Source organism: Mus caroli, unplaced genomic scaffold (assembly GCF_978045245.1).
Source record: "Mus caroli unplaced genomic scaffold, Mus_caroli_1 scaffold_2, whole genome shotgun sequence".
Taxonomy (NCBI): Eukaryota; Metazoa; Chordata; class Mammalia; order Rodentia; family Muridae; genus Mus; species Mus caroli.
This window is the reverse complement of record NW_028227257.1, coordinates 48,396,271-48,413,126: the sequence shown is the minus strand read 5'-3', so window position 1 is coordinate 48,413,126 and position 16,856 is coordinate 48,396,271. Positions and strand designations below refer to the sequence as shown.

The following is a 16,856-nucleotide window of genomic DNA, read 5'->3' as shown; positions in this document are numbered from 1 at the left end:
CAAAACACTGATTTCCTCAGAAAGGCCATGAATGTCATTTGCTAGACTCTACTAAGTGTTTGGGTTGTGGTAATTGTTGTCACTATGTTTTTTTGTTTTTGTTTTTATAGATACTGAAACATTTTCTAGTTGCTCCTAGTTTACAGCAATAGAGTCTCAATTCCCTGGTGGTTATTTTAGATAATTTGTTAATTTAGTTAATTTGTTTAGTTAATTCATTTACTTATTTAGTTAATAACATATCTATTGGCATTCTAATAATATTTTTGGAATTACATGTAACCAGCATCGTTCAGGAGACCCTTTTGTACTGATGGAGATGTTTCAGATCTGCACCGTTTAGTACGGTAACTCCTAGCTCCTCACAGTGTTTGAGTAGTTGAACTGTAGCTAGTGAAACTATGCAGGAACTAGTATTAAATTCTGAATGGCTACAGGTATCTAGTGGTTGCTATAGTGAGAGTCCAGCCACGGAGTACTGATTACTCGTATTACATTGGTTAGTATTGCAATCTATTTTAGATAGAAGTGCAATTCTGTGCATCATTGAAGCATCCAAGATTAAAAAAAAAAAAATCAGCGTTCTTAGTATCTCTCAGCAGCACTGCAAATTGCACTGAAGTGATGGGTAAAAAATGGCAGGTCTCACTGTTGTGACGACCCCACTCCCGGTCAGTAAATGGACCGCTAAGCACTCATTGTACACTCGCCAGTCTCCTGCTTCGTGGCGCTCCCTGGTCTGTGGAGGACGTGCACACCGTGTTCTCTCTATGGACCAGCAAGTTATGTGAGTGCAGTTCCATGTTTTTACTCACATACAAAGGGCAGATAGTAACCTGCGTTCTTCAAAGTAGACCTTACTGGCCTACATGCTGACACCTGAAAGTGCTTTAAGCATAAATACTTAGGTTTTTATTTTTTTATTATTTTTTTTTTTAGATAGGTCTCATTATAGCTCATCCTGGCTTTAAATTTGCTATGTAGCCAAGGCTGGCCTTGAAGTCCTGATTATTTTTTTCTTCACCTTCCAAGTGCTGGGACTGCAGATGTGTGCCACCATGCCTGGCTATGTGGCTACTTCCTGAGAATGACCCTCAGTGGCTATGACTTGTTCTACTTCCTGTTGGTCAGTTTCACTTCTGAAAAGCAAGAGAGGGGGCTGTGGAAAATAAAATGGACAAGGTAGTTATGCAACTGCAGTACTGCCTAGTATCTGAAGGAAGAAATATCGGCCAAGATTTCCTTGTGTGGCTTTTGGTCAATACTGGCGACCATTCTAAGTTGCCAGGTGAAGCCATGCCTAAAGGTATCTTTATATAAATGTTTCCAACAAAGATGGCTCTGAAGGGCCATTCCTATGGGTGTGTGTGTTTGTGTGTGTGTGTGTGTGTGTGTGTGTGTGTGTGTGTGTGTGTGTGTGTAGATCAGAGGACAACGTTGTTCCACGTTACATTTCGAGGCAAAGTCTCTTAGTGGTTTTGAAGCTCAGTGTCCCGGCTGGAACAGCTGGTGGGCGAACCCTTTGGCTCTGCCTGACTCCTAGCCCAGGGCTAGGTTTGCGGTATGTGCTGGGGATCTGAACTGAGGTCCTCAGGCTTAAGCAGGAAGTGCTTTACTTGCTGGGCCATTTTCCCTGTCCTGGCTGGTTTGTTTTCTCTCAGTGCTGACTGAGTCCAGGGTCTTGTCTGTGCTAGACTCGTGCTGTACTGCTGAACTGTATCCCTAGCCTTAGACAGAGACTATTGAACACTTAAGCTGTAGGACCTCCTGGACCCCCAGTTTTCCCATCTGTAAAATGTACATGGCTGTGTTTACTTCCAAGTGTTCCAAGGATTGTAATCCCAATGAAAAGTATTTAAGAATTGGTGTAGTGGTCATAGGCCTGTGCCCCACACCCTCCTTTCATGTCTGGGAGGAGACTGTATCCACATGATAGTCCTAGTTGGTGATGGCTACATTTGTTACTCCTCTGTAGGAACCTATGGTCTTCAATGGTTACTATGTTGCTTATCTTATGGGGGAAACCAGGGAGGAGAAGGAGAGTCCCCAGCTTGAGTTCCTGGCAGTGATCGTACAGGAGGAGTCTGCTGAGGCTCCAGCTATTGCTGACCACCCAGCATCTTGTGATTGTAGGCAGGACAAGCTAACAGTTTCACTCATCTCCTTCTCTATAATTTATGCTGCAGAGGCATCTTTACTTCATGTGCCGGTCTCATGTGGAGGCTTCTGTCCTGTGGAACAGCGGGGGTGGTGTGTGGTACTGTAGCCGGCTGCCTTTCACTCTGGCCCCACAGCTTTTCCTGGGGCTGCTGTGCAGAGCAGACATCTTTCCCATGGATGCGTGCTGACCAAATAGAGACTGTTTAAGGAAGGAGATAACGGCTAATCAGCCTGGCTACAAGTGATCAGCCACAGGCTATCAGCTGAGAAGCTGTCCGCTCTAGTCCCAGAAGTGACAGCAGTGGGAGGGGCTCATGCCGCTCTCCCATTCTCACATGGTGTCAGGGCCTTGGCATAGTGGCTAGCCTTCCTGCCCTGGCACCTGCCTACCTTCCCAAGGCCATTCATTTCTTACAGTATTCTGCTGTGGCCTCATCCCCAAACCAACTCATTTCAAGTTTCCTGACCACCTCACCCTCCATCTTTGTGCAGTTTCTTCTGCTTGTAACCCTTTCTTCTCCCTGTCTTTGCCACTGTTGCTATATCCTAATGAGTTAGGATTGTCTTGGTTGACCTCACCTTACCTGATTTCTTTCCTGTCACAGTGTATCATGTTGAAATCTTATTAGAATGTCTCATCGACTTGAGCATGGGCAAGGCTTGGGACTTTCTCTTGCTTAATACATTATGGGTGTGGAACCCACAAATGCATGTTGAGTGAATGCTAGGGCCTGTCTGGGTGTAGACTTGTTCAGTGTTTGGGGGTAGCATGGGAGGATTATGGGAGGGGCTGGCAGAGGAGGCAGAAGGACCCTGTTTCAAGGGACCGAGGGTCACTGTGGATAAGGAGTGGGTTGGTATTTTGGCTGAAGAGTACCTGCCAAGTAGTTTCTGTTTCTTGGCCTGCTGGAGCCTCCCAGCGATGCTTCTTCTGTGTTGCTCTTGTCTCTCTCCCTTCCATGTACTCCACACCAAACGAAGGGGCTCTTTATGGATCTGAGTAGTGCAGAGAGGATGTCTATAGGGGATAAGCTTTCTGCATCTGCTTCTTGGAAAAGGTGAATGTGTGCAGATCAGATTCTCCAGGGGATGGGAGTGGGGCTTGCAGATATGTGCAGAGCCCACAAAGTCCCAGATGTTTTCAGTTTGTTTTAGGAAGGGCCCCCCCAAAGAAAGCTTGAGGTCCATCACACCTCTCTTACTGTTTGGAGGTGAGGAGCTGGCTGACTAGAGCAGGTACCTTGCTCCACTTCATGCAGAAGCCACAGCTGCACCAGGGACATCAGGGGACAGGTAGCTTTCCAGTTGGGCCCTCAGTAGAGGATGATAAGTCTCTGGGTCTCTTTGTCAGGTCTATAACTTGACCCAGGAGTTCTTCCGGCATGGTAAACCAGTCAATGCCGAGAGTCAGAACAGCGTCGGGGTGTTCACCCGGGAGAAGGTGCGGAATCGCATCAGGGATGACCCTGACGACACAGAGGCCACCAAGCGCCTGAAGCTCGCCATGATCCAGCAGTACCTGAAGGTATCTTTGCTGTGGAGTATAGATGCCAGAGTGAAAAAGATGAATTCTGGGGGAGTCTCTGTCCAAAGTGCCCTGCTGCTCAGAGCTCTTGTTCCTTGCATGGCCTAGCCTGCCTCACCTGGCTTCTCTGGGTCTTCCCTCAGGTGGAGAGCTGTGAGAGCAGCTCCCACAGCATAGATGAGGTGTCCCTGAGCGCCTTTGGAGAATGGACGGAGATCCCAGGCGCCCATCACATCATCCCCTCGGGCTTCATGCGAGTTGTGGAGCTGCTGGCTGAGGGCATTCCTCCACATGTCATCCAGTTGGGGAAGCCGGTCCGTTGCATCCACTGGGACCAGGCCTCGGCTCACCCCCGGGGTCCTGAGATCGAGCCCCGTGGTGAGGGTGATCACAATCACGACACTGGGGAGGGTGGCCAGAGTGGAGAGAATCCCCAGCAGGGGAGGTGGGACGAGGATGAGCCGTGGCCTGTAGTCGTGGAGTGCGAGGATTGCGAGGTGATCCCAGCGGACCACGTGATTGTGACCGTTTCGCTGGGCGTGCTCAAGAGGCAGTACACCAGTTTCTTTAGGCCATGCCTGCCCACGGAGAAGGTGGCCGCCATCCACCGCCTGGGCATTGGTACCACTGACAAGATCTTCCTTGAATTTGAGGAGCCCTTTTGGGGCCCCGAGTGCAACAGCCTGCAGTTCGTGTGGGAGGATGAGGCAGAGAGCTGTACCCTCACCTACCCACCTGAGCTCTGGTACCGCAAGATCTGTGGCTTCGATGTCCTTTACCCGCCAGAGCGCTATGGCCATGTGCTGAGTGGCTGGATCTGTGGGGAGGAGGCTCTTGTCATGGAGAGATGCGATGACGAGGCTGTAGCTGAGATCTGCACAGAGATGCTTCGACAGTTCACAGGTGGGCCCCGTGTGCATGCCGTTCAGTAGGGCTTGGGGCCACATGTCCATGCGGCTCACTGGGGCTTGGGGCCACGTGTCCATGCGGCTCACTGGGGCTTGGCTACTTTCTCAGCTCCCAGATCTGTAGCAGTTTTACCCTTTCCAGATTGTGGCACTGAGGTAGCTGTGCCTACTGGGAGAGCCACTGCAGAGAACCTTGTTTATTTAGCCTCTGCTCCCTCTGCTGGCACATTCATTTTGTAGTTCGAATGACTCAAAATGATTGCTCTTTTCACTAAGGGCTTCATGGTAAAAAAGGCTCAAGTGTCACCATCACCATAGCTGTCCATTTCCTGTTACCTAGTATCCTATTCAGAGGTAGAATTGTTTTATTCCGATTTTTTTTTTTTTAGATAGGGTTTCATGTGTAGCCCAGGCTGGCCTGGAACTCACTGGATTATACCTACTTGCTTTGAATGCAAGATGCTCCTGCCTCGTTCAGCCTTCTGAGTGGTGGGACTATAAGCATATGCTATCATACACAGCATCTTTGACTCTTTTTTTTGCCCACGGTTGCAGGAGAGCCCATAATAGAAAGGGAAGCATGATTATCTGAAATAGTTTTGAATCCTGCCTGGACTCAACCCCAGGGCCCCGTGAGTGCTAACCTACCACTGAGGCACCCCCCGCCCCCCAGTGATACTTTAAGGAAACCAAGGCCTTGAGGTATATAATGTTTGTTTTCTGGGGATCACTACAAAGTGATGAATGGAAATACAGCTTGAGTCCAGCCCCCCACATTCCTCCCCATCTTTTACGCTACCTCCTGGCTGCTTGACTGTCTTGGAGCCCAGGAGTTAAGAGGATTGTCTGTTTTGGGGTGCCTTCCCTGTGTAGCCATTTCTTATGCTCCCTTTTCTTGGTTCTTCTGACTCCCCAACAGGGAACCCCAATATACCAAAACCTAGGCGAATCCTGCGCTCAGCCTGGGGCAGCAACCCATACTTCCGGGGTTCCTATTCCTACACACAGGTGGGCTCAAGTGGGGCGGATGTGGAGAAGCTAGCCAAGCCCCTGCCCTACACAGAGAGCTCCAAGACGGCGGTGAGTGGGCAGGGAATGCTGAGGAGAGGCCTGGGAGGGGGCTTTTTGCATGTGTCTGGTCCAGGGGAGGAGGGCTGGGGTAGTGTTCACTAAGGGCACCATGGTGAGGAATGATGGGGTTGGCTCCCATGGTGAAAGAGAAAAACAAGACAACACTTAACATCTGGAAGAAAAAAGTAGAAAATTAATATTTTCTTGAATCTCTGAAACATGAATCATTGTTTGCTGTGCTGGACAATAAGCCTTCAGCCACAGCTAGATTGAATTAATTAAACAGAATTAAAATTAATACATTAAAATTTTGGTTCCTTGGTTGCACTACTTACATTTCAAGTTCAAAAGCCACATGTGCTAATGGTCCCCACGTCGGGTTATGCAGTACAGAGTCTGTTGGGACAGCAGTGCAGTTATTTCCTTGATGTGTTTAGAGAATAAATGTGAGGGATTGGGGTTGTATCTTAGCTGGTAAGTACTTGCCTGACATGTCTGAAGCCCTGGGTACAATGCCCAGCACCTCAGAAACCCTGCGTAGTAGTGTACGCCTGTAATTCTAGCCCTAGGAGTAGAGGGGAGAGGATCAGAGGTGCAGAGTTATACCATAGTTTAAGGTGAGCCTGAGATACATAGACACTGTCTTAAGGCAAAGAAAAACTTGAGAATACTGCCCTGCCCCAAATTAGGTGAACTGTACTCTAAGACGAAAATAAACCTGAGGCTAGCAAGATGGTTTGGTGGGTAAGGGGGCTCACTGCCGACTCTGATGACTGATCTGGGTTCAGTCCCTAGGATCCATGCAAAAGATAGGAGGAGAGAGTTATTGATTCCTGCTAGCTGTCCTGATTTCTGTATGAACATGATGGTGCGCGTGCACACATACACACACACACACTCTGTTAAAAACAGGCAGAAATATGCTCCCATTGTAAATTTTGTTCATTAACTGTGAACACACATTAAATGCTAAAACGTAAGCAATTATTTTTAAATTAATTCTTTGGAGTTATTGATGAAGGAGATTTCTGTCCATGAAGGTGTCTGTCTAGCTGTGCTTAGAGAGGGTATCTCCCTACAGAGGGGCTCCCTTGCCTGTGACAGAAGCAAAGCAAAGCAAAAAAAAAAAAAAAAAATTGACAAAAATCTGAGGGCGGTGGTAGAGGAACACGTCTCGTTAGCTCCTGGCCTCCATGTTCAGTAGTCACTTGTGACCCAAGAGGGCAGTAAGAACAGTGGCACTTACATCTTCGGCAATAGCAAGGAAAAACCACACGGACCAGAGAGGAGATTCTCAGAGCTGAGACGGCAGTACACCTGGAGCTCATTGGCTAGAATCCAGTCACATGATTATACATTGTGGACAGAGAGGCTGAGCCATGGCATTCTTATTACTTTGAATAACTTTGGAACCAGTTTAGAACTAGGACTGGAGCTGAACGTGGTCGTGCAGTTTTAATCCCAGCACCCAAGTGGTAGAGGCCGGTGGATCTCTGTGGGCTCCTGACCCTGTTTCAAAACACACAGTAAAAGAACTAAGGCTTGATTAAGAAGGAAGGGGAGTAGCGAGTGAGTGTGCGAGTGGGCAGCAGCCTGTGCTGAGCCCCAGCCCCTCCTCTTCCCTAGCCCAGCAGCTGGTTAGGGATGCATGTTCTTAGTCTAGACTTGGTGGGTTCAACACTGGAGGAAGTCCTTTTAGAAAGCCCATACATGAGTTTGATGTGCAAGAAACTGAACCCACCTTAGATCCGCCAGGCCATGTGCTTTCTTGAGTTTGAGCGCTGGCTAGCCCAGAGTTTCACTGTCTTCAGTGTGCTGGCCTTCCCCTCTGGCTGAGCTCCTTTGTCTGCTGACTCACCCAGCATCCTTTAAGAAGTGGTGCAAAGGTCCTGTTCTCTGGGAAGCTTGCGGGATTTCCCAGACACTGAACCTCTTTTCTGGGCTCTCAAGCCCCTCACCCAAACACCCATTATCACACTGTTTAGTAACTGGGTTTCGTGTCTGGCTTCCCCACCAGCATAGAAGCTCCACAAAGCAGCAGCCTGGTCACCTTTTACCATCCAAGTGCCCAGAACAATCCCTGGACCCTAGTAGGGGCTCCATAAAGGTTTGTTAAATTACCACCTAACTTTGTTTACATTCTTCCAGATTCTAAGTGCTTACATGCATAGTTTCATTTCATCTTTGCAGCTGGCCTCAGAAGCAGGTGGTATAAATCTCTCTAAGAAAAGGCTGAGGAGGGTTAGACTATTACTAAGAGGTGAATGGATCCTTTGGGACTATAGAGCCAGGACTTCTGACAGCCTTGGGACAGAAGGAACTGAGGCATGGGTGTATGGGGAAGGGAAGGGAAAGTGGCCAGGTGGGTGGATGATCCTTCACCCCATGGAAACAGAGTACCTGTGTTCTATTCACTCATGTCTGCCTGGCAAGAGTGGGGGTTCCGGGGCTGACAGGGAGCCCGCTGCCTCTGCTGCTTCTCCACGCTCACTTCCCCTTCCTCCCACTTAGCCCATGCAGGTGCTCTTCTCCGGGGAGGCCACACACCGCAAGTACTACTCCACCACCCACGGTGCTCTGCTCTCTGGCCAGCGCGAGGCCGCCCGGCTCATCGAGATGTACCGAGACCTCTTCCAGCAGGGGCCCTGAAAGGTGTCCTCACTGCCAAATGTGTTCCTTGAAGAACCACTAACTCGTGACTGCTGGTCCTTGTCCCTTGCCCCGTGCTCTTAATTTCCTAATTGTCTGTAGAATGGAATTTTACCTTCTGTAGTGGACACCGGGCTGACGTCAGACCTGGCCCGAGAGCTTTTCTTTTTCTCCAGGCTGGGTAATGACCAGGTGGGGTTCTGCTTCCTGCTTTTTTTCCTCTCTCATGTTATTGCAAGTGCCTTCAATACTTTGCATTTTGGGATAATAAAAGAAGTGACCCTTCCCACGCTCCTTTGCTTCTCTCCTCAGTTCAAAGCCTCTCTGTGTGTTTGCTCCCATCTCTGACTGGGGCTTGGTGTAAGGAGTTATGGCTGTGCTCCTATAAAAGGGAAGGTGCTTAGGTTTATTGAGGAGACATCCCTTTACCCCTCTGTTTGTGCCTGCTGAGTGAGATTCCCCTGGAAGACATACTTCTCCCTGCCCAGTGTGCACTTCCTTAGGATGAGCCTGGTTCTACCTATTTGCCGTTCTTGGAGCTTGGTTGAATGGTAGACAGGCTGCGTGGAATGAAGGTGAATTCTATGGAAGGACACCCCAAATTGTGGCTCCATACCAGGGCTTGATGAATTTACTGCTGGCCACAGGGCAGTGGGTCTACTATAACAGAACCTAAACAGTATACAGTGAGTCCTCCTTTGGTCACCACCAGCTGCCTTCTCTCTAGCCCAGGTTTCTTTGTGGGAAGCCGCCTCTACTTTCTGTGAACTGGCTAGGAGGTTTTGACTCACTTCCACTGTCCCTGCTTTCTCCATCAACTGCAGTAGGAGGGGCAAAAGCAGCCACAAGATATCAAGTAGGAGGGAAGCAGTTACCAGGTGCCAGAGTTGTAAAGAACCCCATGGGAATAAGGAGCTTCAAAATGTTTGTTTGGTGATGGCATATTGGGGGGCATTAGGTGTGTGGGGGGGCGCAGAGGAGAACATTCAGCACCAGCACCCGTCATAAGCTTGCACGATATCAATCGTAAATGATGGATACATTGTTTCCTTTTGTTAAACACATATCAATCATAAATAATGGATACATTGTTTCCTTTCGTTAAATTAAACTTTTATGTATGTGGGTATTCTGCCTGTCTGTATGTAGGTGCACTCTGTGTGTTCCTGGTACCCACAGACCAGAAGAGGGGGAGGGATCCCTAGAACTGAGCTTACAGATGTTTGCGAGCTCTCATGTGGGTTCTGGGAATTAAACCCAAGTCCTTTGGAAGAACAACCAGTGCTTTTAATCTCCAGGCCATCTCTACAGTTTGTGCATAGTTTCTTGGTACAGTAGATGCCAGCCCTGGTTGGAAAGAATGGCTTCTCTCTCTCTCTCCAGGTGAGTAAAGCTTTAAAGTTAGTGTGCTTGTCTCACAGGTAGGCACTGAAGTCTGCCCTATGCCATGCCTCACAGGAAGGCAGCGAAGTCTGCCCTGTGCCATAGCCCAGGCCATCTATTGTGTTGTACTGGAGAAGATGAGGCTGGGATACCAAATCAGAAGCCATTGCTCTAGAGAGGGGGCCATAGGCACAGCTGTACCCGCAGTCTGTATGGCAGATCCTACCAATACTGGCTGCGCGCCTGTCAGCATTTGGCTCTTGGGTCCCACGCAAGAGAAAGACAAGACCGCTAAAACTATGACTTCACAGTTGCCAGAAATTGCTGGTAATAGCCTGGGTGTACCCCAACAGAAGAAAGAATAAAGTAATACATGTGTGTGAATAGATTATTACACAGTAGTAAAATAAATGACTTATTTGCAACACAGACTAGTCTCAACAATATGGAACGAAAGAATACAGGCACAAGCAAGGCTCAGGATTGGGCGCCTTGTTTTCATTTAAAAGTTCAAGAACCTGCAAAACTACAGTATCAGCAGTGAGAGGGGAGATAGTTCCTGGGAGCTGCTACATTTATATGTGGGTAAGAATGCATCCAGTCAGGCACTGAGTTTTCTATACTTTAAATGTGCCTCAGTTTAAACAAGCTGTATTTGAAGGTTTCTTTCTTGGCCCTCCCAAACCCAAATCCGGTGATGTTGTCCAGCTCAGAGAGAGCTGACAGCATCTTGAGAGCAGATGAAGGGAGGAAGGACTTACAATCCGTACCAGTTGCTTTTCCACCTCTGTGCTAAGACACCATGATCAAAGCAACTTGTAGAAGGAACTGTTTAATGGGCTCACACTTAGAGGGATATGAGTGGTCGATGGTGGCGTGGAAGGGGCAAGTGGCAGGCGTGGCAGCTGGAGCCGAAGCCGAAGAAGGCTCACATCTTAAACTGCAAGCTAGAAGCAGAGTGAACTGGGAACTGTGCGTAGTTTTGGAACTTAAGAGCCCAGGTTGGGGGCGCTAGAGAGATGGCCCAGTAGTTGAGAGCTCGGGCTTCTCTTTCAGAGGACCTCAGTTCAATTTCCCCAGCACCTGTATGGTGGCTCATGACCATCTGTGACAACTCCAGTTCTTGGGGATGTAGCGCCCTCTTCTGGCCTCTGCATGCACTACATGCACATAGTATGTAAAACACCTGTACACAAAACCCTCAAAGTTTGACCCCGGTGACAAACGTCCCTCAGCAAGGCCACATTGCTTAAGCCTCCCCAGATAGCTCTCCAACTGGGGACTAAATGCTTGAGACTATAGATGTGTTTCTTGTTCAAACTGCCACAGAGCCCACTGGTGGCTTGTTGATGCAGACTGACCTAGGTGGTTATTGTATTTGGTCTTTGTATCTGTGGCTGTGTGAGAGAAGTGAGGGGTTCAGGAGAGGAAACCAAAGTTCTTAAAAGGACTTGGGAGGGGCTGCCCTGGGCCACACAGCTTAGGGGACATGCTGTCTCATGAGGGGAGGGAACAACTGAAGAAGCCAAGGGACCCTTGGGAGATGCGGATGAAGATGGGGCAAGGGCAGCTCTGGAGAGAGTGCTGACATGGTCCCCAAAGCTGATCTGTGGTGGATGGACAAGGAAGACAAAAGGCCTTCAGAAGGAGACACTGCCTCTAACAGGAATGTGGGATGTTTCCCACATGCTGCGTTTCTGAAAGCAGATGTGACTGGCATCTGGGCCCTTTCTGTGTGCGACACTTCTGTCAACTGCCCTTATACCTCCATTACTCCCCCCACACCCCCATTACTGCCCCCACACCCCATTACTGTCTCCACACCCCCATTACTGCCATATCATTTCCACTGCACAGAAGTTCACTTGCAGAGAAAAGTTTTTTCCTGCAGTCTGTAATGTCCCAGAGTCTGTACACTTAGTCGCATGGTGTCTTGTGTCATAGGCACTGAGGACTCCAGGTTGAGGTTTTCAGCTGTGGCTTTGTGGAAGCCTGCAGTGATCTGAATCCCTCCCATAAGGCCTTGCCTCTTAAAGGTTCCATCGTGTCTCCCCACAGTGCCGCAGACCAGGTCCTTACATGTTGGCCTTTGAAGAACACAGTTTAGCTACATACTGTGGCAGTGACTGTGAAGTTTGCTTGGGCTAGTTGGGATGGGAAGAAGGGAAGTTCCTAGGTGTGGTATAAGCAAGCTAGCTGCTTGTCTAATTAATGGTCTTTTCAACTTAATGGCAGAGTGGCAGAAGGCCGTGTTTTCTCTGGGTCAGCCTGTTGATTGAGCCCATCTCTCATTTGTATTGAGCAACAGGCAGGCAGTGTCCTGCTAAGAGTAACCATGACAACCCCATGCTTGTATATTTAATAGTAGGCAAAAGGGTTGGCCACTGCCCCTTTCCATCCCCTAAAGCAGAGCTAGTGGCTAGAGGGACATTACCGTGTCCCTTTAGTCTAGTGTTGGTAATAGTAAAGAACACCCCAGACCTGCTCTCATGGAATGCGAACGAGCTATCAGGCAGTTTATTTTACGGATTCAGTGCACATGTGATTTGGGCCTCTTAGATCTGGGGTTCACTCCACCTCACCCTCTACTTCTTTTTGTCTTATGTCTACCATTACCCCTACCCCAAAATGTGGGGCCATGTGGGATCATACAGCCATCTGTATACCCCAGCCCAAGGCCGTGTCCCTGGCATTGGGATCTTGGCTTTGCGTATCATTTCGCTTGGCCTCTCTACTGTTTCTTGTTCTCCTAAAACCAGTCAGCATAATTCTGTCATGAGCCAAGCCATACCAGCAGGCTCGTCTGGAGGAGAAGGGCCGTGCCCACTGGCCAGGGTAAAGCAGAGGAAGCACACCACACAGACCATACGGTGCTGCCTACGCCATCTTTCCACAGACAACGCAGGGCTTTCCCTCCCACCGCTCACAGTCCAGTCCAACTGCCGACTTCTTCGTCTGAGCACGTGGCGCCACCATTCTCTGGCTTCAGAACACTCAGGTCACTGTCCACTCCCTATCATCTGCTTTCCCATAGGCGAGTCTCATCGACTCCTCTTACGCCTTCTGAATCGCATCCTTTGAGGTACCCCACTGTTCCTGCATCTCTGCCTTGAGTGGCTGCGGCAGCCTCGCATGTGGTGTTCCTCCATAGCCTCCTCCACAGGGCCAGTGCAGCCTCCCTGGTTTCCAGAGACAGCCCTCACACTGGAGAAGCAAGGCATTTCTCTCAGTCACCCTGAGAAGTTCTAAGGTCCCCCTGCTTTCTCTCTATCTTTCCTCAGACCTGGCTGCTCTTTCTTGTCAGGGTTCTATCAGATACTTTTCTGGGCATACTTTCCTTTTCCACAGTTACTCCGTCTACCCCATTCTGTGCCCCCTTTCTTCACAGCCTTTCTTTCCTCCCCTTTGCTATTTGGTGTTTATGCAGATGCCTGTCCATCCATCTCATGACTATGGAAGTTCCCTGTTCACTGCTACGTATCCGGTGCATCCAAAATAGTACCCAGTGTAGAGACAGGTTAATGGAAAAGGTTTACAGGATGGTAAGGGAAGGGAGACACCATGCAAGGGTGTGAGCCTGGAGACGCACCCTTAGTGTTGATGGCAGCCCTCTTGGGTCTCCCTTTAGGTTCATGACACTCCTCTCCTGCCCACAACTCTATTTCTCTTTGCTGTCTTCTGCCTCATAGACACATAAAATCTGACTAAGTCACTTCTCACCCACACAGAAAGCTCTCCAGCCTCCTGTGGGAATTCCCTCGGGACACAAGGTTGACCCCTACTCTGCTTTGGTGACCTGTGATCCCCACCCTCTAAGGCAGGGACCTTTATCCCGACTTTCCAGCTGCCTGTTTGCTTCTGTCATTGCTCCTCTCCACAGGGAAGTGTCACATGCTGCTGTCTGCACTGGTACTGTCTCAGTTCCACTGTGCTCACACCAGCAGTTAGTGGTGGAGATTTTCCAACTGCAAAGATACACAAGGGCCAAATGGGCTCTCCTTCTCACAAGGTAGGCCTGGAGAGGCAGAATTTCTCTGGAAGAAAGGACAAGCCACGAACCATGACCATGACCTCTAGCACCACCTTCTGGCCATATGGGAGCACAGCACTTGCTGCATTGAGAGGATTTGTATTCTCTGAGCTTTTCTGAATTCCTGAGAATGAACCAAGCAAGCTGACACTGGACCCTGTCTAATAAACACTGGACAATGAATAATATCAGAAGTGTGACTTCAATTTACTCTTCAATCTGGTGTCAGAGCCCCACACACGGTGTGGCTCTGGGTTGATGGAAGTGACACAGCTGGGGGAACAGCATTGCGTTTACTTATTGTGGCCCGTTAGATCTGGCTACACCATGGGGATAGCATGAACCTTTCATACATAACTTATATAAAAACTAAACGTATTTACTGGAATGTAGTTGTGTGTTAGTTATTTTCTGTTCCTGGGATATAACACCATGACCAACAGCAACTTACAGGAGGGTTTATTTTGGCTTATGGGCCCATGGGGATGAGCGCATCACCACCTCATCGAGGAGGTGTGGCAGCAGCAGGCAAGCTGCTGGAGCAGGGAGCTGATGTGCGCATCTTCAACCACAAGCAGGAAGTGGAGAGGGAACTGGAACCGCTCACAGCTGCCTGTAGTGACGTACATCCTCCAGCAGGGTGCAGCATCCTGACCTCCCCAAACAGCACCACCACCTGGGGCCCCAGTTCGGACATCTGAGCATCCAGGGCAGGGGGATCTTTCTGGAATAAGCACTCTGACATCGGTGAGTGGAAGAGATGAGCCGCCACTGGTGGACCAAAGCCAGAACAAATCCTGAAAGGTTTTGATGCCAGGCTCAGTTTGCGTTCTCATTTTATATTCTAAAATACAAGGCAGACTGGCAAGCAAGCAAGCTGTTACAGAAGGGTTTGGGGCAACAGCTCATCGTCTCGGCTTTTCCTCCAGGTCACTCTGTTCCCGGTAACAGGTGAAGCCATGCTTGCAGACATACAGTACATGCAGTGCTCTAAGTAAGCCATCAGATACATCAATATCTAATAACTGGTAAGGTTAATGATTGAGAGAGGCACAAAAAACACTTTTGTTTCTTGAAGTTCAAAACTTTAAAGGACAACATGCACGATCTGTGTATTGTATGTGCAGTTTGTAGTGGTTTTGAAGTAGAGTCATGTAGAAAAGACTAATTATTAGACATTGATTTGCCAAACTCAACTTTTCTAGTTACCTAAAACAGTGACCTGGAGGAATCGCCGAGACTGTGAGCCGTTGCTCTTAACAGCCTGCTGACTGCCAGAAACACTTCTGCACTTCTGTAAGGTTAATGCATTCGGCAGCTTTCCGCTACTGTGACAGAATATCTGAGACAATTGGCTCATAAAGTGGAAAGGTTCACTCTGACTTCCAGTCCAGGGTGTTTCAGTTAAGGGCCCTGCAGATGCACTGCTTTGGGTCTCTGGTGAGACATTATGACAGGATGTGTTTGGAGAGAGAGAGAGAAGGAAGAAGAATGACAGGGAGGGAGGGAGGTGGAGAGGGAGGGAGAGACTATGTGATCTCTCATATTCTTGGGAAACATTTTTAGATCTTAACCAAACCAAAGAGCTGCTACCCTCAAGACATTTGACATATTAGTTTGAACTTTGATCATTTCTTAAAAAAAAAAACCCTATTGGGAAATATTTTCAGTTTTATTTTATTTGCCTGCGTGTATGTCTGTGCACCATGTGTATGATTGGTGCCCACAGAGGCCAGGAAAGGGGGCTACAGATGGCTGGCCGTGAGTACATGCGGGTACTAGGAACTGAACCTGGGTCTTCTTTGAGAGCAGCCAGTGTTCCTAACCACTGAACATCTCTGCAACCCCAGATATTCTCATTTCTGTATTTAATGTAAACGCAATATCTTAATTTCTTTTCCTGTTGTTGCAATAAAATACACTGATAAAAGCAACTTAAAGGGAAACGTGTTGGTTCCACCTATGATGAAGATGAGTCCCCCGGCATCAACTAACATAAAAAAGACAATCCCCCCATTTGCTCAGCAAATATCCCAGGTGACTGTAGACTTTATCAAAGTGACAGTTAGTACTGTAATAACTCCACTCTCAAAATATCACTTTTTTCTTTTTCTTCCTTTTTGTTTTCCTTCAGTTTTTCAAGTCAGGGTTCTTCTGAGTTGCCCTGGCTGTGCCAGAACTCACTTTGTAGTCCAGGCTGGTCTGGAATTCGGAGACCTGCCTGCCTCTGCCTCCTGGGGGCTCATCACCATGCCAGGCTCAGAGCATCACTTTAAAGCTATGACCTTCTACCTTCAAGGTCACCTGTCTCAATGAGCTCAGAACACTCTTATAATATGGTATGATTTTAGTCCAACCTTAAGGTCCTCATTGTCTTTAATAGTTTTGACACTGTAAGGTCCAAAGCTTCAACTGTCAGCTTCTATGAAATACAAAAGTTTATTCCCAACATGTAATGGGACCGAGTAAACATTCATATTTCAAGGGGAAGAATCACAGCAAAAACAATCACACTATAACAAAACCAAAATCTACCATGGTAAACACCAAATCCTTGGATTCTAGGAACAGCAGCACCTCATGGGACAGAGAAAGGCTGCTATCCCTGACAGCTGACTGTACCCCGGAGCTCTTGCAATCACTTTCACTTGGTGCCTCAAGCAATAAGGACTTCTTTGGGGGCCTCAGACAGCAGGAACAAAGACAGTGATCAATTGACCATACCCTAAGGACTTCTCAAAGAGCTTTCTTCCCCTGCCCTCACTTTATCTAAACCTAAGGCTCATATCTCTACCTGAAGAGGAACTTGGGTTAACTAACCCTCCTGTCTGTTCTGCCCAGCACGTGCTGATTAAAGTTCCGTGATCGCATGCAGCTTGTCACCGCTACTCCTGTGATGGCTATTGGGATGGGTGGGCTAAGCCTGTTGGGACAGCAGGTGATGAGGCTTTTGCCTTAAAACGCTGGTTACAAGTAGGCCAGAGTGTGCCCTAATAATACTGTGTTCTATTGTAATGACCATGATGCATTTTAATGCTGTAAATTTTTGTTTGCAAATGTTTCTTCAGAAACTCTTTTGTCTTTTATAGTTACAAAAATACTTTAAAAATCCCCCTTTTTTTCTATAAAT

The 16,856-nt window shown here is 48.2% G+C and overlaps 1 protein-coding gene across 8 annotated transcripts in view; it reads left to right on the top strand.

The window, feature by feature from the left end:
• Smox (spermine oxidase) overlaps nt 1–8,602 on the top strand; it is a 34,263-nt gene extending 25,661 nt beyond the window's left edge. For 4 of the 8 annotated variants that reach the window (XM_085834027.1, XM_021184579.2, XM_085834018.1 and 1 more), the window contains exons 4-8: nt 3,512–3,685; nt 3,829–4,588; nt 5,513–5,673; nt 7,682–7,771; nt 8,176–8,602. In XM_085834027.1, coding sequence (XP_085690153.1) covers nt 3,512–3,685; nt 3,829–4,588; nt 5,513–5,673; nt 7,682–7,771; nt 8,176–8,313 — 1,323 coding nt within the window. In that variant the 3' untranslated portion in view covers nt 8,314–8,602. The remainder of the gene's footprint in view (nt 1–3,511; nt 3,686–3,828; nt 4,589–5,512; nt 5,674–7,681; nt 7,772–8,175) is intronic. The other 4 variants (XR_015046181.1, XM_085834032.1, XM_021184582.3 and 1 more) reach the window with 4 other exon arrangements.
• Nucleotides 8,603–16,856: the final 8,254 nt, after the last annotated feature.